The sequence below is a fragment of the Apodemus sylvaticus genome, chromosome 21 (assembly GCF_947179515.1).
Source record: "Apodemus sylvaticus chromosome 21, mApoSyl1.1, whole genome shotgun sequence".
Lineage (NCBI taxonomy): Eukaryota > Metazoa > Chordata > Mammalia > Rodentia > Muridae > Apodemus > Apodemus sylvaticus.
In genome coordinates, this window is record NC_067492.1 from 37,175,205 (window position 1) to 37,203,149 (window position 27,945).

A 27,945-nucleotide genomic window follows, 5' to 3' on the forward strand; every position below is an offset into this window, starting at 1 on the left:
ATGTGCCTCTGTGCTCTGATCCTGGTGTCACTTGCAGTGCTCACAGCAGGAGGTGAGTCTTTATGGATTACACATATTTGGGTGGTGGGGGTGCATTTCAAAAGCTAATACCAGGTAGAAGTGGGCAGAGGTGACAATAGTGTAAAGCTGTAGTGAGCTTTGATCTGTAGCCATTTCCACTCTTTAGACAAGTATCGCAGACCAGCTATTGGAGCGAGTGGACATGCTGAGTCAGAGAAAGCCAAACACTCTGAGACTTAAGGTCACATGGCCGGTAGAGAAGGGCAGTGAGCTAGCCCCATGTGTCACAAAGGGGATTGGGAAAGCTGTCTGTTTCCTCCTTAACTGTTTGTCTACATTTTGCCTGATCATGGAAAGAAGCTTGGTAGAAAATTTGGAATCTCAGCTAAATACTTCCAAGTCACTTGACTTCAGGCAAAGGACGCAGCATGGTGAACTTGTGTCATCCTGTCTCTACAGAAGTGGTGACAGTACACTTCCCTCACTGTGGTGAGGATGCCTTAGGTGGCTCCTTCTATAGTATTTAGTATTTAGTATTTATTTAGTATTTAGTATTTGGTATTTGGTATTTAGTATTATTTAGTATTTAGTATTTAGTATTTAGTATTTAGTATTTAGTATTAGTATTTAGTACTTAGTATTTAGTATTTAGTATTTAGTATTCAGCATTTATTTAGTATTTAGTATTTAGTGTTTAGTGTTTAGTATTTATTATTTATTTATTATTTATTTAGTATTTAGTATTTGTCTATGTGAGAGGACGTGAGGAATAATGGAGTTGACTTGAAGTGATGTGTATCAGGGCTGAAGAGCTGGATCACAGGGTAAAGCACCTTCTGTATAAGCATGAGGACTTGTGTTTGAGTCCCCAATATTCACGTGACATAAGTAGTCACAATGCTCAATGCTCCTATGCCAAAACGGGAGGAAGAGACAGGAGAATGGCCAGAGGCTCCTGGACCAGCTAGCCTAGTATACAACAAAGGATCCTAGGAAAGAACAAGGGAACCATATTTTAAACCAGCTAGTGCATGCAGTGTGTAAAGTGGCCCTCTGACACGTGCACCACTGCATGCACACTGCATGATTTTGCTTACACACTCACAAATGTGCACATACAGGCATATACATCATATGTACATGCATACTGAAATTATAGTAAAATACAATAGAGCATATTGATAGGAAATTGGAAGTGTGGTCAGATCATCTCATTAGAGATAATGGGCATTAAGATAATAGTCTGCTAATCCTGGCTCCCAAAGAAAGGGTTCATCAGTTACGGGACAAAAAGAAAGGACCAGGGTCAGTTAGGAAGTGGAAGGATGGGTAAACTATAGACAGGTGTTTCCTTGAGGCATCTTCTGAAGAATCTCTTTTTCTTTCCCCAAGGAATTCTTGGTCACAGGCTATCTTAATTGTCTTGTACATGATTGTAAGTGACTTCAACTCATAACACAGTAGCTCAGGAGGGGAGATATGAATAAAAGAGGTGTATAGAATAGTGGTTCTGGATTTGATGTACCCCAGGAACCACAGTTTTGACAGTCCGGAAAGTAACATACATCAGTACATCAGACGAGCAAATTAAATTCATGGTTAATTTAAGACTACATATTGGATCTCAGTGCTATCTGTGACGTCATCGTAGCAACTGAGGAGCTAAGAACCACAGGGCCACAAACACCACCTTAGCCTATCTATGACTCCTGAAGCCAGAGTTGGTGTTTGTCTACAAGAACACTGACAGCCTAGAGTCTGTTTAGATGTTATCCTCTCTCTCTCTCTCTCTCTCTCTCTCTCTCTCTCTCTCTCTCTCTCTCTCTCTCTCTCTCTCCCATGTAGTGCTGTAAGAAGCCAGGAACCAAGAGTAAAGCAGAGAAACGAACCAGGTTTGGGGTGGAGCATTGTTTGCTGCTGGTCATGCCATTTCCATAGTGTGTGCGTGTGTGTCTCTGTGTGTGTGTGTGTGTGTGTGTGTGTGTATGTGTGTGTGTGTGTGTAAAACATAAGCTGTTTGCAAGCTCCTATTGTTCTTCCGATGAGTGGGATCATTTGTGATGACCTAGTAAATTTTCTTGGAGAAGTCTTTTAAAGGAACTGGAAAGAACCTCCCTCATACTGTTGCTTGCTCATGATGTCAATATGTGCACATTCCACACAGTGTAAGTGGCAGCTACTGTACCTAGCCTTGTTTATAACTCCCACCTGAAACGAACACTTCTTAATGCTGAGAAGTGTTGTTTCTACCCACTATATCTCAGTGGGAAGTCAGTATTGGCCTGATGGGGGCTCTGTCCAAATCTGCTCAGATGTTGCTGCCTTTACCTCTTCGAAACACTCAGCAGCTTCTCCAACCTCTTCCCCGTATCCCAGTCCTTCTGCAGGGTTGTGCCATTGTCCTGATGCCCTATGGGGGACATTCTTACCCCCTTTGTGGCTGTCCCTATGTTCTTGCTTCCCGCCCTCCTGTCACTTCACAGTGGCCCTGGCAGAGTTGTCACACACATCCCTGCCATGTACACTGAACTTCACTCACCTCTTACCAACTTTCAGTGCTGAGTGTTCATGGCTTGCAGCATCTTCCTAGAACATCTCACCAGCTTCTCAGTAGGACTCGCCTTGCGCTGAGCCAGGATCAGATCCTGATACTGAGTCTTCTTTCTTCCCCATGACCTCGACATCAGGCAGGGATCAGTTCTTTCTTTCTCATTCATATCTTCATATTAATTTATGACATTTCCACCTAGTTATAAAAAAGTAAACAATATCTAGTACAAAGCAACTCTCATTTTCACCATATATGTATATATATGTATATATAAAAGTTTATATATGTAAGTATATATATATATATAAAACTTATATATATATATATATATATATATATATATATATATATATATATATATATAAGTTTTCCAGAAAGTTCCTCTCTAAATGTCTTGATAATAACTAACAACAAGGAAATGAAGGAAGCATTGGGTTTGTTTTAGTCACACAAAGTGTGGTTACAGCTTGTAACCTACTTTACATAAAGATTTTCCCATATTAATGGCTGTTCTTTATATAAATATATTTTAGACTTACAATGGGTTTTTGTCCTGATAGCCTAATAATCATAAGTGGAAATAAAAGTCATCAAAACATAATCTGAGGATATATAATTTTTTTACAAATTTAACTTAGCATTTTATACTAGTTAACAGGAAATAACAGCAAGAGACAACTAGCTTGTAGATACATAACATCCCAGACCCCTGTTTTGTTCACTGTTTTTAGTATAAGGTTTCAAATAAAGTGGGTTCTTCTTCTGTTAGATGGAATCCTGGAGTCATTTTCTATTATGCCACACATACAGAAGAAGGTGTCTTTTCTGTACAAATATGGGAGAAGTTGTAAGAGTGAGAGTAAAGACATCACTGATAAGGACGCTCTGAAGCATCAAGGTAGTTGGCCATGTAAGTGCAGGTATAGGTGATCATGCAAAGGTGTGGACAAGACAAGTTCCCTTGTCTTCTGAAGGAAGATCAGGCCTATTCCCTCAGATCCCACAATACACAGAAGTGGGACAGAAAAAGTGGAGAAATGACAAATGATTGTCTACTCTATAAGAACGAGGTATATGGAAGTATATAGAATATATAAAAGTATATATAGATACAATGGAACTTATAAAAGGCTCTACTCTGGATGATCCAACTCATAGCCAATGGAAAATATTCTAGAACTTACTAGTTTCCTTTACTCTGCAATTGTTCAGACTTTGTATTTGTCCACTGGGTAAGACAGAAGCCTGGGCTTTGCAGTCCTCCTTCTCCCTGCTGTATGAGTGTTAACAACTACAGGCTCTGCTTGGTGGTGTGCTCCTCAGCAATCCCAGTAGACCCTCTGTTCTAATCTACTTGCTGTTCTGCGTGTTCTTGATTCTGCATGTTCTGAATGTTCTACACCTTCCCCCGTTCACTCCTGCACCTGTTCTTCTTTTGAGACAAAAATCAGAAGTGTTCATCCTAGGACACATATTTCAACTCAGCATTAGACCAAGTGTCTCTATGATCCTTTCCTATATGGTCAGCTTCCTGAGAGAAGGAGAGATCTCTTGTCCATCTTGTCCACCGTACAGCTCAACCCTGGGATATTATTATTATTATTATTATTATTATTAAATGCAAGATCTAGTTATGTAGCTTTGGCTGTCCTGGAACTCTCTATGTAGACTAGGCTAGGCTACAATTCACAAAGGTATGTCTGCCTCTGCCTCTTCCTCTGCCTCTTGAGTGTTTGAGTTAAATATATGTGCAACTTTGATGGGACAGTACCTAGTCCTTCATGGGTACATGTTTCCAGAGACTTTTGAGGATTATACTCAAGGTCACAAACATTGTAGCAGCCACCACTCTTTGCTTAACTGCTTTCCTTGCACAATCCCAATTTGCCCCTTCTATCAGCCCTCTAAAATAAGGACTGCTTTCTTCATCATTATCTTATGTGAGAGCATACTGAGGCTTACAAGACTATGGACGTTAATTCAAAGTATCATACTTAGAAAACAGGAAACCTATTAGAAATCCTGGTCTGAGTTTTCCTCTCTGATGTGCTCTCTTTTTCTCTTGTCCATCAGGACACCCATCCTCACCGCCAATGGTAGACACCATGCAAGGCAAAGTCCTGGGGAAGTACGTCAGCTTAGAAGGATTCCCACAGCCTGTGGCCGTCTTCCTGGGAGTCCCCTTTGCCAAGCCCCCTCTTGGATCTCTGAGGTTTGCTCCACCACAGCCTGCAGAGCCCTGGAGCTTCGTGAAGAATGCCACCTCCTATCCACCTATGTAAGTCACAAGGATGGGCCTGTGCTTCTTTTGGAGGCTACCTGGCTCACAGTGACATAGGAAGGGTCAACACTGTTCTCTAATGGGCTTCTACTTTGTTTTGGCATCAGGAATATTGTGGAGGACTTCAGCTGCCCTCAAATCTCCACTCTGCTTTGCAGAGGGTCTTTTTCTCTGTGTGCCTGCAGTGTTTCCTCATCCCTAACAAAAGCCTTTCGACTGCTAGAAATAAAAGAACATTGTGGAAAGTTGAAACATTTAGAACTGCCATGTCTCCTAGAACCCTTGCTTCATAGTGTACTACTTGAACTCCCACTGTTTTATGTTTTTGTTGTTTGTTTAATGAGTGCTTACTACAGAAGAGCTAGGAAATACAAGAGAAGGAAAGTGACCCCACACAGGATGCTACCCAGAAACAACTGTCACTGCCATCTGACACGTTTCCGCTCTCTTGTCCGTCAGGGCCTCTACAGCTCTAATGAATGCCTCCGCCTCACTTCCTCACTTACGAGCATGCCGGTAGTGCTCTGCCACTGACTCTCATACTGTTGCTTTTATTCACCTTAATTTCAGCATCACACTGCATTACATGCACCAAGTCTTTAATATATGATCGAGATGTTGGAATTACTCCAAAATACTTACGAATACTTTAGGATTGTGGGTTTGGAGGAGAGGACACATGTCCGGTCAAGGCTAGGGTCACTGGGAGGGCTAATGCAGGGAATTTGACTTCTGGGGGACCCCAGGGAATCGCCAGGCGAGTGTTGGGCTGTGGAAGGCATCTCAAGCTCACTCCGGGGGTGGGGAAGGCACAGTCTTGGGCTTCTTATTCTTGGATATCCTAGATCCCACTGGATGTTGTGGAAGAGTTGAGAACTCGGTGGGAGCCCGGGGGGGTGGGGCGAGATCTGGCCTGGGACCGAAGGGAAAGGGGCCAGGGAAGAACACCAGCTGGGTCCCACAGGGCTGAGGGTGTCCTAGGCTTGGTTGGCAGATGGCTTGGGTGGGTGGCCGCCATAGCTGGGAACACTGGGAGGTCTAAGCAGGAGGTTAGAGGTGGCTCTTGGACGGAAGACCTGTCCCGTTGTGCCAGCACAGCGGGTCCAGGTGAGAGGATGCAGTCCGTGGTTTTAGAGAGTTTATTGTATAGAAGTAGAGAGAGAGAGAGAGAAGGTAGAGAAGTAGAGGATAGCCATAGCCACATGGCGGGGGGGGAGCAAGGGGGCAAGAGAGAGGGAAAAGAGTAAGAGAATAAGAGAACAAGAGAGCAGGAGAGGGAGGAGGGGCCAGGAAACCTTAGGGAGGAGCATATCTGGCTGTTGCCAGGTGACTGTTGGGGTGAAGTCCGTCCAGACAGAATACCAGGGGCTTGGGGCGTTGCTCTACGTGACTGATGGCCACAGAATTATGGAGTGGAGGGCCTCCTGTCAGAAGCCTAGTGTCAGGAAGCATGGCCAATGGGTCTGTTACTTGTAGAATATCTACTGGGTCTCCAAAGGTTAAGCCTCACTCAACCAGAACCGACTGCCTTTTATGGTCCCACAAAGGATAAGTCCCAAGATATTGAATTATTGAACCAAAGACTATGAACCTATTCACAACTTTTCTCCAGAGCATCTCCATTAACAAACTCTGCCTAAACCTTAGGCTCACTGAAATAAGTTTATTCTGCCTTTGGGGAAGCAAATAATATATAATGATCATAGCAATAATAAATGTAACACCAACCTTTATTTTGTGTTGAAATCCTCCTGAACTTAACGCATACCTCTTTTGACATTTGAGTTACTGCTTTTATGACTATTATACCCTTTCCCTCCATAATGTAAGAAAAGTTCCCAGAATGAAATGTAGAACCATTTTTGTTGATTCACTTCTGCACCTGACATTCATTCTGTGTCATCCTGGCATCTGAGAATCTCAGCAGCTGCTTCTACAAATAATGCTTGGCTTCTGAATCCATTAAGATATGGGAACATGGCTTGTAATGTACTAAGAATATAAGCACTGCCCAGCACGGGTCTCCGAGGTGGTGAGAGGTTTAATCAGTTCTCTAACCACCCCATGCCTTATCCTCTCATCTATGAAATGCAGAGGAAGGTGGAACCTGCCCTGGAGCTCATCTAAGGCATTAATACGTGAGTATATAATGTAAATTGATCTTCCACACTGGAAAACATCAGTAACATCACTAACTCTAATCTTTAGTGGCCTTTGAAATCTTTTATGAGAGCAGCAATGATTACTTCAATAATTGATGATAGAAACCTAGCAGATCAGGGCTGCAAAGCTCTCGGACATAGCAGTCTCCTTATTGAGGCCTGGCAGATTGGGATACAGGTCAGGAAATCCTCCAGGGTCACACAGATTATCAGTGGGTAAAGCTGAACTGTAAAGCAAGTCTTTTGAGTTACTGATGAGATGCTGATGCCTCAACAGGTGTGCCAGTTTCTGTGGCTGATAGCAGTTAGCCCAGGACTAGACCATGTTCACCTGGTAGAGAATCTCAGTCAACTTTTCAGCCCACTGTATAGAACTCAGTAGGGCATGGGACCCTGTCTAGCCAGTGCAAGGAGTGTCATCTCCAAGAGTAAGCGCACACATGAGCACCTATGTTCTTCTTGGCCAGGGCAGATCTAAGACTCTGGGAAGGGAGACATAGTAAGTTCTTTACTTGCTGTAGAACTAGGAGACCAAGCCCCAGGCTGCATTTCCCATGAAGTTCCTAGGGTAACTTCATTCCAGTGTCCCAATTTGTTGATAGCAACTCACAGAATCGTGTCTCCCAATGCATGGTTGATGCCAGGTAATGTTTCTAGTTTGCATCTGGTGGAAACTCAGTGTTCTCTCTCCTCTCACAGGTGCTCCCAAGACCCAGTGACAGGGCAAATAGTCAATGACCTCCTAACTAACAGAAAAGAGAGCATTCCTCTCCAGTTTTCTGAAGACTGTCTCTACCTAAATATTTACACGCCTGCTGACTTGACAAAGAGTGACAGACTGCCAGTAAGTTGTGGAACTGTTCTAACCATCTGAGTTTCAGCATCTGGCTCCTCTTTACAACTGGAAGGACTTAAAACAGCTAGAGACAGAGTCAACACAGGAATGAACTGATTCGGAGGACCAGAGCTTCCATCTATCATAGAAGAAATTTTCCCTTGATTTTCCCCAGGAACACCAAGCAATGGTATCTGACTTCTAGGTCCACTGAAATCTGGGGAATGTTGCTTGTGATGCATTCTCTTCATTGCATGAGTCTCCAAAGCAGTACAACATTGAGTAGATTCACTACCCCTCTCTAATTTTGTTTCCTCATGTTTTAAACTGGTGTTTGGGGAAGATGGCCTCATAGCTAGAATTGAATCTTCCCTGGTTTTCTCACACAAATAGAAGGAAAAACTGATTACCTGAGTTATTTCCTAGTCATCTGATGGCAGTACCTTTGCCCTAGGAATTGTGAGTCAGGAAGAAGAACTGCTTCTGAGAGCATCTATGGCAGTAGCCCAAAGGTAGAGGCAGATATCCTGCTGTTTTACAGATGTTGAGGATGCTTCTGGAACTGGAGCTATTAGCCCTATAATGACACATGTTGTAGTTCATTGGCAGTTGTAGAAGTCATGGACCCCAGGCTACACTCTGTTCTCTGGGCAGGGACTAGCATTGTAGCTTCCGATTTAGTTAGTTATTGGGATTCCCCAGCATTACAGTCAGCCAGTGTTACAAATTTCAGGGACGTCTATCAGGATTCCTCGGCCTCTGAAAGCAACTATTGCTACTGTTCCATCTAGGAACAGGAGTTGCTGAGACCTAGGGTCCATAAGACCCAGCAGCTCTTTGAAACTCTTATGGCAGACAACACCCACAGCTTCTTTTCTTGGCTTCTGTAGTTCTAGTCCTCTATAAGCCTTAGCTAGCTACACTCTACTCTTCTCTAGTTCCTCTTGCATCTGTCCTCACTATTTTCTACATTATTTTATCTGCCTCTTGCTGCTATAGCTACTATTGTGGCTGCTATTTCCAGGGTGGTAGCTCCCACTGCTTTTTTCTACTACAGATGCTTCTGCTGAAGTTGCTAATGTCACACCCCCTGCTGGCTCTGGTACTGCTGTGCTTCTGATGCTGCCGTCAGCTCTGCCATTGTTCTGACAAAGTTGTGTTGTCCCCAGCTGCCATGATGCCTGCCTCTGGCACTGTAACAGCTGCAGGTTGCTCCTCTAGCTCTGATGCTTTCATTTCCTCTGTCACTGATTCCTCTCCTTTCTTCCGCTCACCACTTCAGCCTATTGGACTAATGGAGGATATAAAGATAGGTTAGAGGGACAACAGTGTAGCTTGGTGGTAGAGTAGCTGACTAGATGCTCAAGGCCTTGACTGTGATTCCCTGTATCAGAAGAAAAAAAAAGATTGGTCAGGAAAAGTGCACTCTAGAGAAGCCTTTGACTCACATTTGCAACCCCAGCACTAAAGAGGTGAGGCAGAAGCATTTGAGCAGGTTTGATGTTAGCCTGGGCTACATAACAAGTGTACTGGGGCAGTTACAGTTATTCTGTCTTAAAAATCAAAACCTTAACAGAGAGAGAGAGAGAGAGAGAGAGAGAGAGAGAGAGAGAGAGAGGAGAAATAGAGGAAGAGAGGAGGAAGAGGAGGAGGAAGAGGAGGAAGTGAGGAGAAAGAGAAAGAGGAGAGACCTTTTAGTGGGTCTACCGTAGAGGCTCAGGGTGGGACTTCCTTACTGGGTCACTTGTTCCTTCATCTTGGTGTTGTACTCAGTGTCACCATATGCACAGTCATGTAGAGTCAGAGAAAGATGAACATGATCCATTGACATAAAGACCTGGCATGAGGAGGGTATAGTTCTGGGGTGAGCACTGGCCTCAGATGTTCCTGTGAAGATGTTTTTAGTTTAAGGAGTCCTGTAAAGAAAGGACTCATAAATAGAGGCAGGAAACAATGGGGAAGATGACATTCTAGACCCCAGCATGGGGTAGGAAAGGCTGCCTGTTGTAACCTTGCTCAGTACTAGTATGGCTTTGGCGAGGTCATATTTGAGTCAGCTTAGACTTAGGCAACAAAACTAGACAACTTCTACGGCCCTTCCAAGGAGCTTTCTGATAATCTGTGTTGTGTCCTTTTCCAGGTGATGGTGTGGATCCATGGAGGTGGACTAGTGTTAGGTGGGGCATCAACCTATGATGGACTGGCCCTGTCTACTCATGAAAATGTTGTCGTGGTGGTCATTCAATACCGTCTGGGCATCTGGGGATTCTTCAGGTAGAGTTTGAACTCTTCCACGACTAGCCCCCACATTAGTTTGGTTTCTTATTATGTATCAGAATACCAGATCAATACTTGTGATATCTATAAAGAAAATATTTATTGAGCTAAGAATTTCAGAGGCTGGTCATCCAAGATACATTTGTTTTTCTTCTGTTTGAAGTCTGGTATAGGCCCTTATGTTGAGATCAACATGGTAGAGGGACAGAAATGGAATCTTCAGGATGCAGAAGAGATCACATATGAGACACAAAGCTGGAGGGAGGAGCTGAGGAAGCCTTGCTATTTTTATACCTGGCTCACTAGAGAGCTAACCCTGGTTCCATGAATTCACCAAAGGCAGTGCACACAGTGGCTTAAAAGGCCTTCTGCTGGATCTCACATCTTATAGGCGCCATCATTTCATCATTCTCTCACATGAGCACATCCAAATGTAATGAGTGCTAGATCAACGATGCCGGGGCTCAGGTCTAGTGATTCTAAGCATTTTAGAGACCTCTGCCTGGCTCATTCAGAACGCATCCTGCTCCTCCCTAATGGACCTCGCCTGTTCATTAATTCTCCGACTATTACAAATCACACTCGCTTCTAAGCTGATTTATGTGTTCCAGGCCTAGGTAACAGCTGTTTCTGAACCACCTTTGGCAGAGTGGACACATTGCTGTAGGGGGTGGATTGAGTTATGCCATGCTTCTGCTATCCTGAGCAGAGGGAAAAGAACAAAACCTTCCTCCTTTTCCTGCATCCTGCTGTGCTGAGGCTGGCCATGCTACCTCCTGCTTGCTTGACATAAAACCATGGAGGACAATTTGGACTCCACTTTTTCTTAAACTCAACATCTAATCAGTGAAGCAGGCCTTTTGGCTCCACCTTCAAAGCAAACTGACTTCATATACTTACTTTCGCTCTGATTAAAGTTTAGGACTGGATTATTGTTATAACCAGTGGGTTGTTTTTTTTTAAATCAACCTGTTACTTTTAAGGCATAAGTTTTCTACAGAGTAGCCAGAATGCTATGACAGACATGAGTTGAATCAGATCTTGCCCCTACAGATCCTTTCTATACACATGTGGAATCTCTTACCAAGGCTCTCAGCACCTGCTCTGCCCATGTCTGTTGCTAGCTACACCCAGATGTTGGTTCCAAGGCTCCAAAGTCCTTTGTAGCTGCTGCTTCTTGTAACAAGCAATCATATTTCATGAGATTTATAAGCCTGCATGCTCATTTTACCCGGGTGTCCATTAGCTAGCACTGCTCCCAAGAGGCCTTTCTTGGTCCTGCAGTCTGAAGCATCACCCACAGCCGTCCATCCACCCCCACCCCTACATCTTTTTGTAAACTGGATTTATTTTTATTTTCAAAGAACTTTCATTACTTGATACTAAAACTTCTTCCCACCTGTTCATGTTCATTACGCTCTGTAGTATGAACTGAAAACCCTCAGAAGTTGGGGATTTTGACTGTCTTGTTTCCAGATGAGCACTAACTCTTAGGCAACACTGTTCCTAGAAGATGAGTGTAGTGTCCCAGATAGTATCACGTTGCTAGAGAAATGAGAGGCAGGTGAAGAGTTTATTAGAAACGCAGAGCACAGCTTATTACAATAAGAGCCCTAGCTTACTTCTAGCTCTGAGAATCCAGCCATGACATATCTACTTTCACCCTGGTTTCTTGCAGCACCGGGGATGAACACAGCCGGGGGAACTGGGGTCACTTGGACCAGGTGGCTGCGCTGCACTGGGTCCAGGACAACATTGCCAACTTTGGAGGGGACCCAGGATCTGTGACCATCTTTGGAGAGTCAGCAGGAGGTGAAAGTGTCTCTGTTCTTGTAAGTATCCCTGGCACCAGGCCTTACTAAGTATGATATCTGCTGATAGGAGCCCTTGGAGATCAGACACCCCAGCCACGGGAACTTTGCTTTCAATACCTAGATTCAGGTTGGGACTTTTATTACTCAGCTTTAGACAGTGGAAAACTAAGAACCAAACCCTCTGTTTTTAAGAGATACTTTTATGCCCTGCCATAAAAAAGCACCTGCTATATAGTAATTCTCTTCTCAAGTGATTGAGTTCTCTTTGTCTTTGCTCAGCATGTTAACATATAATTCACTTTCGGGGGGGGGGGGAGTATTGAAAGTAAAGTACAGATCGTAAAAGGGAAGGGCGTGAGGGAGTTCAGGCATCACTATTTGGCTCCTAGCTAGACCTACACATTGCAGGAACTAGAGTATTTGGAGCTGTCGGGGGTCATCTTAAGTAGTCTCATGGCTTTGAAAACCCAATGAAGCAGCGGTGTCTGAGACTGAGAGTCTAGGTGGGAGTGGAGAGATGGTTGTGAGGAAGGATGGACCGATGCTTCAACAGGGAGAGGTGCGCTGTAGTGTTTCCACAACTTTTATCCATCCCTGCATGTATCTTCCATCTCTCCTGTAGACCTGCCTTCCAACCTTTCTCCTTTCCATTGTGTATGTGCGTGTGTTCCTGTGTCTCTTTCACTTATTTATGTTTCGTAACTTTTTATCAGTTTTTGAATGTTAGTTTAATTCTACCATGATTTCCCTTACATAACAATTATATAGAGTTATGGCTTCTGTCTTCAATTCTGGCCCTAAAGGAAACCTAAAAACGAGCTTTAGCTTGTACATTCTCTATTTGGATACTTCTACACATGGGTGTTTTTGGAAACTGTTATCACGTAGGATTATTTTGTTCAGTAACTGAAATATTTTGGTTCTAGGAAGAGAGTCCAAGGTCTTTTTCCTGCTATCCCCTTGATGAGATAACTAGCTATTATAAATAATCTCCTAATTTATACAAAAAGCATTGTAGTTCATTTTATTAGTATTAGTTCCTGGGTTCCAATGTTTTTCATATGATACATTGATTTTATGTTTACAATCTAATAACTTTAATTTCCTCCATATATTATTTACCATCTGGTGAAAATTGGAGTGGGTTGAAGACAAATTTAATTAATTTTAACATATTTACATGCACATTGATATAGTCATGTGCTTAAAATGAGATATTTTCAAATACTTGTTATTGATTCTACTTTTATTTCATTGATATCTCATTAGAGACAAGGAACCATTTCAATTTCTTAGTACTTTTTAATGTTTTACCTGTGGACTGTGGTAGGATAGTTTTGAAGAAGTTTCCATTTGCAGTTGAGAAGCCTTTGTATTGGGTAGGGTATTTTGAATAAATCTCTTAAATCTAGTTGATTCATGGCATGTTTTAGCTCTGAGATTTCTTTGCTTGTTTTTAGTTTGTAAGACCTTTGTAAATATGAGAGTTGTATAATGAAGTCCTCCAATAGTCTTGGGTCATATCCTAGGTGACCTTCTATGTCCCTTCGTGATTCTTTTATGAAATTAAGAGGCTCTAAATGTTTGCTTATAATTGTGATACCTTCTAGATTAGTTCTTCCTTTATTAATATGTAGTGCTCCCTATCGCCCATAATTAGCTTTAGTTTGAAATATATTTTATTAACTACAAGGGTAGCTATTCCTGCTTGTTTGCAGTTTCCCTTTTGCTTGGAAATCTGCTTTGGAACTCAGTGTGTGAACACCCATCTGTTAAAATGGACTTGTCTTTCAGTTTTTCCTTCTTCTGACTCTTTGGATGTTTTTTGTGAATGTTTCCAGAGGGTTGTCCAAATGAAGTTCACCTACAGGGTTAGGTAAAATTTGGTGCTGGCTGCCATGTGGGGCCACTGAGGCAATCCCACATTGGCCAGGAGCCAGCAGAACCAAGGGGGAGGCTTCATGCCAGTTGTCAAGGTGATCAAACAGCGTCTAAACATTGGTCACAGTGAATCCTGTGAGTCACTGAGCATAAAGTCTCCTTTTCTACTTGTCTTTGCCAGGTGCTATCTCCCTTGGCCAAGAATCTCTTCCACAGGGCTATTTCTGAAAGTGGTGTGGCCCTCACTGCAGGTCTGGTCAAGAAGAACACCAGGCCCTTAGCTGAGGTAAATTCTACCCTGGGCAGTTCCTATGCTGAGGTAAATTCTACCCTGGGCAGTTCCTATGCCCTTATGTTTTCTCTTCTCATGGTGTGGGATGCAGTTGACATTTTCAATGGCTAGAGTTGGTTTTAGTCTCACAGCTAGGCCTAGCTCTGCAAGTTCTGAAGTGATTTTGTGTGAATCATGTTCCTTAGACACCTGATAACTGAATACAAGTTTTCCTGTGTCTACAAGCATTTTCATGGACACATCATGTCTTATTTTTCCTGATAAGAAAAATACAAATTCATATGTGGGTGGCAAAAGACACCTGGTCAGAGCATGGAGGAAGTAGCTCTATATCAGACAGTAGAATTCTTGGTTCTTTTTTCTTACCAAGCTGGCTTCTCTTAACACATCCACATTCACAATATTATACGCATTTAACAAATTAGTTTTCTCTTTTAAGACAATGCTTCACTATGTAACCCTGGCTGCCCTGGAACTTACTCTATAGACCAGGCTGGCCTAGAACTCACCAAGATCCACCTGCTCTGCCTGACAATTGCTGAGATTAAAGGCATGTGCCACCACACCTAATTCCACCTAACAAATTATAAAGTAGCACAGGCTCAAATATTTAAATACTCTGTATAAAATCCAAATTGCCGATAGAGGCAACCCTGAGAGGGGTCTAGAACCCACACCTGCTGATATTGAGAATTTGGAAAGATCATGTATCATCAGTAGAAAGTGGGTATTAGATAGAACTTCAGGCTATATTGACAGAGGTATAAAAACTACTTTTGACATTTTCTGTGTCCTGTGACCTCTTGAAGAAAATTGCTGTCATATCTGGTTGTAAAAACACCACTTCAGCTGCCATGGTTCACTGCCTTCGCCAGAAGACAGAGGAAGAACTCCTGGAAACCACACTAAAATTGGTAGGTAAAATTGGTTGGCCTCTCCCATTGCTCCCCAACCTTGTACTTTACCCTAGACTTCTCTTCACTTCATCTCTTCTGAGGTTTTGGAGAAACTATTCAGGACATTCTCTTGCCTCTTGGCAACAGTGGCAGCCTTCTGTATTGTTGAGTTTGTTTTTTTTTCTCTCTCTCTTTTATTATGAAAAACCATTAGTCTTTTTCATTATAAAGCATCACTTGGTTGATTTAGAAGCTATCTAAATTATAAGAGTTGCTACCCACTTTTCTTTATTTCCAGATACTACTTCTTCTATAGATTCAAGGACAATTACCTGCTTACCTCCCCATTTATTATCTCCCATATATCCATCCCTCCATCCAATTCACTGAAACCAGTCCACTGGTCTAGCATAGATACATCATAACTTGTCGCTTGCTTTCCATTTGTCTACAGTCTGTGAATCATTCAGTCAGCATCTGTAACTTTCCACCTAATCCTTTAAGCAGTTGTCAGTGTATCTTTCCAACCCACCAACAATTTGTATATTGGCCATCTCCACAAATCCAACCCAGATAATTTGGGGAGCATGGTGTCAGGGTAGGAGATTGAAGAATAGACTGAATATTTTCTGTTTGCCAGAATAGTCCAAGGAGAAAAAAAATTATATATCAAATAGGTTAAGTGTATTGGGAATACAGAGAGGAGTCACATCATTACAGCCATCTAAGAGGTGCTACTCAGAGGTGATATGTGAGGACTAACTGATGATTTGGGTAATTAGTTATCACAGGGAATCCCACAGGACATATATCTGAAAAACTGAGGACATAGGTACATGATAACTATTTTCTTTGTAAGGACACATGCAGATGATGTCTCAGAATTCAGCAGAGAGCCTGGACTCTTCATATGGACTTTGCATAGTAGAGGATACTTCTGGATCCACATGGACCACCTCTAATACTCTGTTCTTGTATATCAATGTTTTGAATCCAGTATGGCTTTGGATCTTGGATTCTAGTATATTAGACTCAAAAATTACTGAACTCTATGCTTTTCATAGTTAAGAACAGCTATCTTCTTTTTCTCTTTGGATTTCTGAGATGGCCTCACTATATATCTGGTTAGCTGTACTCTGAAAAAACCCTATTTCACTAACATCAGTGATGGTCTTACAGGTAATCTCCATGATGTCTGTTTCACAGCTATTTGGATATCCAGAATGGGAAAATACATCTTCCATTCATAGGTGCACCTGTCATATAACAGGATTACTTTGTATCTTTGAGAAATTCCAGAAAACCTAAGATCACATGACATTTTTCTAAGAGTTTTTAGGATGCTTCTATGACTATTCACTGAAAGACAAGAGAGGGTGTGGGTAGAGAGTGAAGGAGAGTCTAAGAGAGCCTGAGAGAGAGCTCTACCTTGGCTGGTAAATGCATAACGCAGTTGCTTTCCACACATGGATCAGATCCATTAGCTAAGTGTCACACTGTAATCACACTGAGCAACGTAAATGTAAAACACAGGAAGTGTGCACTAGAAAGAATTTCACTGAGCTTGGACACTGGAGTATTCAAACACAAGACTAGAACATCCACTTCAGGAATGTGTTATGAATGAGCCTTCCAATAACTAAGACCTAAGACATTCAGGGGCACAGAGGGCTCAGGATGTAACTAGATTCAGGTGCTAAGATTGTACTTAGCATTTGCCAGTGTCTATCCCTCTGTTATCCATCATTTCTGGCTAACTTTTCTATGTAGAAGGTTTGCTCCTTGGAAGACTGAAGACAGCAACACTCAATATCTATATGGCATCTCTTTGGAAGCTAACTTTCTCCAAATGTTACTGATGTATTTGGTATAAACTCTATGCTACCTTGTAGGTATCTTTAAACTGTTCTTTATATTTGGCATAGCCCCCATGGCACCTATAGTTGCCTAAACTTATGACATCAGAATAAGGAAGAAGAAAGTGAGGGCTGAGCAAGTATTATCTCCTGTCACTCGAACCTGTCTCAGTTCATCTCACGATCTCCCTGCAAGTTCCCATATGCCCCACATACAATCACATCGTTTTCACTGTTTCTGCAAAGGAACCAGGAGGTGGTGTAGGAGAATGCATGGGTGGAAAGAAAAAGAGGACAGATTCCCATAGAAGGTGCATTTCCAGAGTTCTAATGACCCTGACTCTGTTCCCTACACACACACACACACACACACACACACACACACACACACACACACGCAAACACAGCACACATAGACAGAGAAGACTAGGAATCAGGAAGAAGAGACTGGTCATGCCCAACTCAGAGAATTACCTTTGCACCAAAACGGCTTCCTAACACAATCTCTGTCTTATCTTTTCAGAATCTTTTTAAGCTGGATTTGCATGGAGACTCCAGACAGGTGAGTATTATAACCTTCTGGATTAGACTCCTCTTGAGTTTCAATAGTGATTTCACTCCCAATGAATAAGACTTCTGTCTGTGAGATTCTGGTTATTCCTGTGTGTGCACTGTGGAGGTTGAGAGAGGAGAAATCACTCATTCACTTGTCAGCATAGAGAGAAGAATCAGAGGCTGGAATCAAACTCACCCCCAACTCTCTGTAGAGGGTTCTGGTCAACAACTCTGTATCCTGGGCTTATTTGGCTCCTTGTCTCCTTTTCATTTATATTTTTCATTCCCAAAAGGAGCCTGCGGAAACAGGCTTCACTAGAATGTCCCGCTATGAGGAGGCAAAGATGCCACTAAGGGTTTTGTGAAAGGAACAAGCTGATGAGTCGGGCAGGGAGGAGCCTAGACTTATTCTCCTATGATCTAAGAAAATCCTCCATCACCTTCTTCTCCCTCCCACTTTTTCAACACCCATCTATTGCCAGCTATGGTCCTGTCCTCTGTGTTTAACCTCCAAGGATCCCAGAACTTCCTTAAAGGGTCTTATGAGAGAAATAAGATTCTCTCAGTTCACCAAATAATTATTCATTAAGGACTCACTTTGTGTCTGGAGCTGATTTGACAGCCGGGACATGACAGTGAAGCACATACAATCTTTTGCTTTCTTGCTTTTTCTGTCCTAGTAGGGGAGTCATGTAGCAGAAGAACAACTATGTAATAACATGCAATAACATATGTTTTCTATTTATTAGAATGAAATTGGGAGGTGTGGCAAGAGAGGTGGGAGCTGAGTGGGAGTCCTGCAGGCCTAACACGCCATTTTCAGAAAAGCTTTACCTTCTTGTCTCATGGTTGATAATCTCGTATGTCCACTTTGTGGCCTATTTACTACCATTTTTCAGTGTTAGCTGCTTTAAGTTATTTCTCTGCTTAAGATGCTCTAGAGTGTAGTAGTGATGCTGATATGTCCCCAGGCATGACAGGCTGTGACGAACCTTGGGGAGAAAACAGGATCAATAGGTGGGCTTCTGCCAGGCCTCAGTTCTGGTGCTTCTTGGCCTTGTAGTCAGTGTAGATGAGTCAACATACACTCACAAGAGGAAGAGGAGAATTGCCTAGCTCTTGGGGAAGCCATGCTAAAGAGTAGTCATGTGATACCTTTAGTGTGTGGGAAAAAACCAGGAAGACATTGGAAATTAGATAAATTAGTAGATTCATGAGACAATGCATTTAAAATTCATAGTAGACTTTATGATTGTGAATCTGAAGCCAAAGAAATTTATTCTTATTTTACCCATGGTTGGGGAAATGCTAAGCCCTATTAATCTGGTATTTCAGTATAAATAAGTTCTACATGTTGATTATTTGTAATAAATTTGTCACATAGTATGTTTTTAAAACTGGGACCCACATATAACACAAGGATGATGAGAATGTTGGGAACAGCTTCCCAGGAGCCTGACCCTGTTTGTCCCCAGAAGCAGTGGCTCAGGAGTCACTGGTGCAGAATTTGTGTCAACTTCACAGGCATAACTATCATGAATAGTGAAAGTCACTCTGAACGATAGAATCTACTACAGATGGAAATACATATTATATAATAATATACATTTAATTTTGGCTAAGGGCCCTTCTTCTTCCTTGTCCCCCAAATCAGGCCTTTGTGGCACAGATACCGATAATTTCCTTCTTACTACACTGAATCCCCACAGCCCCTACCCAAGCCACAGTGTCTATTTTCTGACTTCTCCCTTAGAAAGTCAGAGAGGGAGATGGACTATCCCTGGCACTGGGTTGCTTTCTCCCCTAGAGCTATTCCTTTGTTCCCACTGTGCTTGACGGAGTGTTGCTGCCAAAGATGCCTGAGGAGATCTTGGCTGAGAAGGACTTCAACACAGTGCCCTACATCGTGGGAATCAACAAGCAAGAGTTTGGCTGGATTCTGCCAACTGTGAGCATAAACAGACCTCTTGCATAAGACCCATCCCCTACCCATCACTCCTCCAACGTGCTCTTTCTTCCTGGACCTCTGCTTGTGCCTAGGGCATCTGTCCTTGTTACACATGGATAGTTCCATAGAGACATTTTCTGCCTGAGACAACTTTAAGCTTAGGTGGTCCAGTCCTGGGAATCTTGGCACAATGAACAGTTTGTCACTTTATTAAACTTAGGTGCTCAGAACGTGCAGGCTGAGAAGGCCTACAAAAATAAGATTTTGGCAATCATACAAACATGGGTGTCTCTAAATAGGAAAGGGCTGGAAGTTCAGAGGAGTCTGACTGGGAAGTACAGCTTCCACCATGGACTTGGACACATTTTCACATTTTCAATAAATCTCTGCATATGTTCTCATTTTGCATCATTGAAGGATTCAAAGTCACTCCATCCATCATAAGTTAGATGGAGTGACTTTGAATCCTCTTAAAAGACAAGAAATGCTTTTCTTTTACAACGATAATAAAAAAAGCCAGAGATAAGGTTCAAGAGTAAGGCAGATTTTATTTACTAATAGGGTGACAAGAGGAAGAAGCTCAAACATGACTTGAACTCAAGTCCTAGATAGAAACATCACTAACCCTGGAGATGTTGCAAGGCTGTAGAAGTTTGGAGAGGAACTGTGGAGTAAGTGGAGAGTCTGTGTAGCCAGACATTAGATTCCTTATTCAAAACTCATCTGCAGGAGAAGCACACTTCAAGACAGGTAGAAAGTCAAGATGAAATAAGGTCACCAACATGGTTAAGATGGAAAAAGAGTTGCCAGCCTGTACGTTTACATTCCAGAAAGGTTACAAAATGATAAATAATAATATTCTCAAGCATTTGGGTCTTTGGGTGTGAGCATAGGCAGAGAGATGAGATTGCCCCCAAGGTTTCTATAGTCAGTCTGGAGCAGGTGTTGGTGGCCATCTATCCATACCATACCTTAGCTGAATATTAATTTCTGAAAGCAGCAGACTTTTCCAGCACAGTCATATAAAGAGACCAGTATTATCCTTCATGTAGCTTTCAGTTTCTAGAAGTGATGCTGGAATTAGATGAAGTCTCTATAGGACTGAGACAGGCTGAGAGTGCTAGCGCTCTCCCTGAAGAAGGGTTTTGTAGATATCAAAGGATGCAATAGATGGCCTTTGCTTTCTCTTTTATGTCTGTGAGGTTTTGTTTCCTCTCTGCTTTGAGGGTCTTTGTGCTCCCTGGCCTGATCTATACGTATATTTAGAGTATCATTGGTCATGACTGGATTTCTGTATAAATCCATCTGTTTCCCTGTTGGGTTGAAAGCTCATAAATAGCTACGCCCATCAAAGCCCAATCTAATATCTGTATTTGCTTTGATATAGTTTGCCTGTTTGGTCCATTCTGATAATATCTGTTTTTAAAGAGATGTTAACCATGTTTTTAAATAGATGATGAACTACCCACCCTCTGATGTGAAATTGGACCAGATGACGGCCACGTCACTCTTGAAGAAGTCCTCTTTTCTTCTTGTAAGCACCCTGGGGACTATGGCAACTGGATGAGAAACAAAGAAAAGCTGAGAACTTGCCCCAAATTATAAACCTACAGAATGTCAGGGCAAGAACGGAGTCTTCTTTCTGTCTCCAGTTTTCTGATGTTCCCACATCATTGCCCAGGATTTGTTCAGTGCTCAAGAGAGTCATAGTCAATGAACAAGCCAGAGGAATCACACAAGCCACACTGTCACTTTCCTCATCCATTCTAGAACCTCCCTGAGGATGCAGTTCCAGTGGCCATTAAGAAGTATTTAAGAGATGCCGATAACCCAGGCAGAAATAAAGACCAACTTCTGGAATTGATTGGAGATGTGGTATTTGGTGTTCCATCTGTGATTGTCTCCCGTGGACATAGAGGTGAGCCCCTGAGGTTGGACAGTAGAGGGACACTTATTTTACCTCCTTTGTCTGTGACTGGTTTACCCCCAAACATTTGCAAATGTGAAACTGCCAATATCAAGCTTCTAAGGCTGCATTTTGTCCTTATCTTAGCATTGTCCTCTTTGATTTGTGCCAAAATCATCTGTGGAACTCACTGAAATGCAACAGAGTAAATGGGAGTTGATTCCAGAAACTATAAGTTGGGACAAGAGGCAGTGACAGAGGAAGGCAGAGGCTGATACCTGGCTAAGCATATATTCACTAGAGCTTGGGCTGGGGAGGGCTGGGAAACCAGCAGAACATATAACCCAAGGTCATCCCATCTGGGTAGTAAGTGAGTAGTGTATTTAATCCACCAGTGACCACTTGCCATTAGGCTAAACCTTATCTAAATGGTTGCTATTTCTACTGGGTTGCTGTGCAGGTCAGCAGACCAGTGTGTGGTAACCATACAAAGAACCCTTAGGTAAAGAGTGACAGATGGTGAATGCAGACAGAAGCCAGGCTATGAACAGTAACAAGTGTCACATCAACACCATCTTGTGGGTTAAAATGGTGGCCTGAGTCTGGCCAGGGATATGGCCACTGGGTGAGGTGGATGAGAGGAGCTAGACTTTGAGGACCTCATGCAGCCACCGGTGAGAGTGCTGTGAGAAGCTGCAAAGTCCCGCTCTAGGGGTGGGGAAGGACAGTCTGGAGTCCCCAGGAAACTGGCAGGTTTGTGGGTCCCTTGGCCGCTCAGAGGACAGTACAACAGGTTATCAGTGTTGGGCATCAAAGATGTTGCTGGATGCCTTGGAAGAGCTGAGAACAGGGTAGGGGCCTGCAGGGCTGGATCTAGCCTGGGGCCAAAAGGGAAGGAGGAGCTCCAGATGGTTTCTGCAGGGATGAGATTCTTTGGCTTGCTCTGTCAGATGGCTTGGCTTGGTAGAGACATGTCTGGAAGCCCAGAGAGGTTTCCTGCAGGAGACTAGATGTGGCTCTTTAAAGGAAGACCTGATCCATTGCCCCAGCACAGAGGTGGATTCAGATGAGATGAGGCAGTCCATGGTTTCAAAGTGTTTGTTGGTGGAGAGCAACTTGGAGAGAGGCAGAAGGGAAAAGAGCCCAAAAGGGCAAGAGATAAGCAATCGAGAAGCAAGGGAAGCAATCGTAAGAGCAAGAAAGGAGGAGGGGCCAAGCATCCCCTTTTATAGTGGGCTGGGCCTACATGGCTGTTGCCAGGTAATTGTGGGGAGGAACATACCTGGTTGTTGCCAGGTGACTGTGGGGGTGGAGTCCAGACAGAATACCAGGGGCTTGAGGCTCTGCTCTACATGACTAATGGATACAGAATTGTGGAACTAGGGTCTCATGTCAGAAGCCTAATGTCTGGGAGCGTGGCAAATGGCCTTCTGGCCCTTCCAGAATTAGCTGGTGGTTCTCCAGGGTTTAAACCTAGATGGACTAGAAAACGGGCTGCCTTTCATGGTCCCACAGGATCTGTCACAGGTTGCTTATCTGAAGTTAGGCTGGTACCTGGGTTTAGAGGCCAAATACTGGACGAGGTTTTAGAGGGGTTCGAGGTCAGAACTAGTTTTAGAGGATTAACAGAGGGCAGGACAGGAATGAGGTACAGCATCAGAAAGGCCGTTTATGACCAAGGGGGTCAATGAGGGAGGAAACACCACCCCCCCGTAGGGTAGGGATGAAGATACTCTGGGGTTCTTAGCTAGCTTCTGTCCATCATAGTGTGCAGGCTGAGGGCTGTCACAGAGCCTTCCTGTATGACCAAGTGCTGGGCATGGGTGTGAACCTTGGAATCATAAGCTCACCCTAGGGATGAGGACCTTCAGGGGTGCCATTTGTGGAGCCCTTCTTTGCTCCCAGCTTTCGATCCTTGAATTGTAAGCCTAACTTTCTGGGAGAATTTTTAAAGATTTAATTTTATATTTTCAAATCTGTGCTGTGGCAATTCCATTTTTTAACATGCTTAAAGCACCATCATGTTTTGTAACACACAAGCTATATGAATGAGTTTCCTTATTTCTTCATCCTTGTCAACACTACTTGTTATTAGCTTTTCTTAAAATACATTCAGACTTGGAAAGATGCTAACTCAGTGTGGCTCTAATTTGCATTATATTAAGGATGTTAACAATTTGTATTGATTTGATGTCCATTTTTACTTTGATCCCTCTCTTGAAGAAATGTCTACTCAGGCTTACCATTTTCTTTTCCTTGTGAGAAAAGGTCTCTCTAGTTAGATAAAGCCAAGGCATCTCCTACTTTTGTGTTCCAAGGGCTAGTATTATAGGTGTGCCCCTCACCCTCCTCCCTACTCTGGATTCTTACCCAATTTTTTGGAGGGGTTATTTGCTTGCTTTTTTTTTTCTGTTGAATTCTTCACATTTCTTAGATACTTTGTAAAGCAATTCTCTATAGCATGTATCATTTGAAAATATACACTCACATACTCACACATGCACACAGTCAAACATGGATTATTCATTATTTTCCCCATCTGTGAATAAGTTTGCAGTGGGATATCTATTTTCATTTTACAGTTTTTACCTGGATTGCCTCCACTTTTGGAATCAAACCCAGAGAGCCATGCTCTAGCCAAGGTCATATAGGTTTTTCTTCCTCTATGTTGTGGTTTCCCATTGTGAAGTAGATTTACAATTCAATTTTCTATTTTTATCTTTTGTAAATCCTGTGAGGTAAGTGTCCAGTCTAACAGCACAGCATGTAGCAATCCACTTCCAAGCAACTATTACTGAAGTGATGAAGTGAGCAGAGAGATTGCCTCTGCACTCTCTTGAAGAAGTTCCCCTTCCCCTTCCCCTTCCCCCACCCCCTGCTTCTTTCTGCAGCAAGCTTGAGGCTTCTTCGCCCTTCCTGGTCCAGAGAGGACCAGCTTCCTGTGGTACCATAAAGTTACTCCTTAGGTCAGAAGAGTTCCCCCTCCTAGTCACGCAAACCTGCCTTGCTGCCTGAACATATGATACTGTGTTTGAAAATTGACTTACCTCTTCGCCTCCCCTGTCACCCTAATATCCAAAGAATCCCTAACTAGGCTATATATAAACATGAAGTCCTCTAGGCTCAGAGTTGCACTCCTTTCTATACAGTGGGAAGGTTTGCGATCCGAGTCTGACTGTATTAACAAAGAGACTTTGCATATTTACATCAGGCCCAGTGGTTCTTGGGCTCTCCTGGGAGTCCCATGAGATCGGGGACACAACAGTGACTTTCTTTTCCTAATTGTGTGTTCTTTGTTCTTGGAATGTACAACGGCAATAGGGAATCCATGATACAGACTATGCTTATTCTAGGTGAAGATATATCAAACACATTTTTTCTCATAAAATGGAAAGTCATGCCATATTCTAATTATGATTAGCTGTGTTTTTGGTTTCATGGTGGGCTCCATTTAGGGTTCTACTGGTCAGTGTGTCTACCATTTGTTGTTGCTGTTGCAATTACTTTTTTAGTCTAATTATGTGAGGTTTAGCATAGCATAAAACTGCTGGATGAAACATTAAGCATTGTTCTTATTACTCATGATTGTCTTTAGTATGTGCATGCATTTATGTATTTATGTATGTGTGTGCACGCACACACACACACGTGCATATCCATGTTTACTCTCAGCAATATAATTTTATATGAATCTAGAATTACTTTATATCTGTGAATATTGACAATGGAATTTTGATTGGAATTTCAGAAAACTGGCAGAATACTTTGTGTAATGTGGGTATTTCGTCTACTTTTGTTTTTACATTTTCTGACAGGGCTTTACTATATAGGCTGGCCTGGAACTATTCCCACTTCCTTGATTCTTTTTAAAAAAAAGTTAGAGATAATATTTGGGTAGATACTACTTTTTCTTTTAGTGGTTAGTGTGACCCATCTGGGAAGTCATCAAAACTTGGGATACTCACTGATAAGAGGCTAATGTCATCAGTGTCTATTTTTAGTGTGTGTGTGCATGTGTATCTGTGTATGTGTGTGTGTGTGTGTGTGTGTGTGTGTGTGTGTGTATGCGTGTGTGTGTGTGTGTGTGTATGTATGTATGTATGTGTACAGGTGCCTGTGAAAGTCAGTAGACTGTATTGAACCTTTTAAGGTGGGTGTTGAAGACTCAGGTCCTGAGGAAGAAGACCATTCTTCTTTCCTACTAAGCTAACTCTCTAGCCCTTATTTCATTTTTGATAGAATATATTAGATGAACAACATATTATTTTTCTTAGGGTATTGAGATTCTGTATATAAAATAGTCTGTAGTACTCTCTTAGACTCCACTCTACTTCCCTGACACCAAGTCTTTCATTTGTGTAAATAATCTCTTTCTCTTCGTTCAACTAAGTTTGTTAGTTTTGCTTTTCTTAAAACAAAAAAAAGCTTGCATGTACTCATGGCCATATAGATATTCTGAATATTGTTCTCTCTTCTATATCATTGAATTTTGTGTTTTTATTTATCTAGTGTTATCCATCTCTATCTTTATGTTTAATGAGGAAAGAAAGGCATGTCTAGAGTGGTGAGTTTCATAGGATTTAATTTGTTTGAGAAAGCTGTTATTCTCTTACTTACAAAGAACAGCTTTCTCCAACATTGTATTCCTGAGACAAAAGTGAGTAGCGTTCCGTGTTTACCTGTATTTATCTTTAGAAATGCTTTCTTTCAGACAAATATCTTGGAAGTACCTCACATTTTTCTGAATAGGTGGGAAAAACACAGAGAATGGTTAAAACAGGTCTGATTCGAGGACACCCAGCAAGGTGTGGATCTTGAAATGAATGAACACTAGTGGGTTATCAGTGAACAACCCAGTGTGCTTACTGCACAGTGCCAAGCACATCAAGAAGCTGTAGTTGAATTCTTTCTCTGTTTTCACTGATACTCAGAGGTCTTCTGGATTGGAAATGCCTTGATACCATCCAAGTTTGTGTCTGGCAATATGAATGGTATGTGATTCCGTGTCTTCTCAGATGCTGGAGCTCCCACTTACATGTATGAATTTCAATATCGTCCAAGCTTCTCATCAGAAATGAAACCAGATTCGGTGGTAGGAGACCACGGAGATGAAGTCTACTCTGTCTTTGGTGCCCCAATTTTAAGAGGTAATGGTGTTTTGCTGCCTGTTAGCTTATAATTAGGAGCTCCTGTGGCCTTGAGTATATTTCTCACCCCTTTTTGATGCTAATTTCTCAACTCAGTGTAACAGGGATGAGCTCAACTCTCAAGTTCCCAGGCTTTCTCCCACTCTAGCATACACAAGGAAAGGTGCATACTCCTGGGCAGCTGGCAATACTCTATATCAAGATCCTGATCAGTAATGCACCAAGAGAAATGGGTCATCCTAGTGTCCCATTTGAAGACAAGAATGCCACTAATGCTTCATTCCCTATTCATAATGACATTTCAGAATGTGAGTGAGGGTGAGGTCAAGCTGTTCCTACTCAACATGACATATCAGAATATGAATAAAGGATAGGTCAGATGTCATGTCATCAATCTGCCTAAATGTATACCTATCTGCACATGATATTTTACCCCTATTGTGATTAATAATACAATATTTAAAGAAAACCTTTCAGAATGTTTTTAATACCTCAACTTCCAGCAGTTAACTATAATTCATGACTGTGAGCCACCTCATGGCTTTTTATGACATGCTCTTTAGCTCCCAAGATTACATCTTAGGGCCATTGTACATCTAATTGTGGGTTTGTGGGAAATACATAAGAAAAGGCGAAAGAACCAGCAACCCACTGACCCTGTGATCCACAGAATCCTTCATCTGTGGCATTACCATCATATCAAGTAGACTTGAGTTGGACACAGATGATCACAGGAGAATATGCTACATACGTGCCGTGCAGTAGATCAGTTATTCTCAGATAGGAAGCATACATCAGCTAAGCACAGTCCTCTAGCAATAAAGATTTTGATTCCACAGCTTTGATGTAAAAGCCCAAACTTGACTCTTAATAATCTCTTGAGTGATACTGTTCTCACTAGCTCATGAACCATGAACTGAATCAAAGAGATTATTCTTATTTCTCACAGGTGGCACCTCAGAAACAGAGATCAATCTCAGCAAGATGATGATGAAATTCTGGGCAAACTTTGCTAGGAATGGGTGAGTCTAGTGACCCATATGGAGCCAAGCTGATGGGTGAGATGAGACAATAGGATACCCTTAAATAAGAGGTGGCTTTTAAAATTTAAGTGATTGGCTCGAACCCTGTGACCCAAGGCTCTGAAAATGGTGCTCCTTTTTTTTTTTTTTAATTTTTTTTATGGTGTGCAGGTCTTTAGAAGCGATAAACCAGAGAACCCTATAAATATCACAGGAATGTAGGGAACACGTAACAGCTTTAAGGAATTCTATTTGACTCTGTTCCCAGGAATCCCAATGGACAGGGGCTGCCCCATTGGCCAGAGTATGACCAAAAGGAAGGTTATCTGCAGATTGGAGCCACCACCCAACAAGCCCAGAAGCTAAAAGAAAAAGAAGTGGCTTTCTGGACTGAACTTCTGGCTAAGACGCCACTACAGACAGGACACACTGAGCTGTGATTGGGAGGCTCTGCCAGCCTCAGCCCCAGCCTCAGCCTCAGCGGAGCCCAAATGAGACTTC

At 42.4% G+C, this 27,945-nt stretch overlaps 1 protein-coding gene across 1 annotated transcript; it reads left to right on the top strand.

The window, feature by feature from the left end:
- Positions 1–27,920, top strand: LOC127671621 (carboxylesterase 1E). The gene is made up of 14 exons (XM_052166445.1): positions 1–52; positions 4,646–4,850; positions 7,715–7,859; positions 9,991–10,124; positions 11,806–11,959; positions 14,004–14,108; positions 14,924–15,028; positions 17,390–17,428; positions 19,229–19,369; positions 20,823–20,903; positions 21,140–21,287; positions 26,291–26,422; positions 27,372–27,444; positions 27,713–27,920. The coding sequence occupies exons 1-14, from the start codon at positions 1–3 to the stop codon at positions 27,882–27,884; spliced, it is 1,686 nt and encodes a 561-aa protein (XP_052022405.1). The 3' UTR covers positions 27,885–27,920.
- The last annotated feature ends 25 nt before the right edge of the window (positions 27,921–27,945 follow it).

What these genes read in the sequence shown, in the direction of transcription:
- LOC127671621 (XM_052166445.1), top strand. Translation starts at nt 1, where the DNA reads ATGTGCCTCTGTGCTCTGATCCTGGTGTCACTTGCAGTGCTCACAGCA. An exon ending in TGCAGTGCTCACAGCAGGAG is followed by an intron (nt 53 to 4,645) that starts GTGAGTCTTTAT and finishes CTTGTCCATCAG; the next exon opens with GACACCCATCCTCACCGCCA. An exon ending in TTGGCTGGATTCTGCCAACT is followed by an intron (nt 19,370 to 20,822) that starts GTGAGCATAAAC and finishes GTTTTTAAATAG; the next exon opens with ATGATGAACTACCCACCCTC.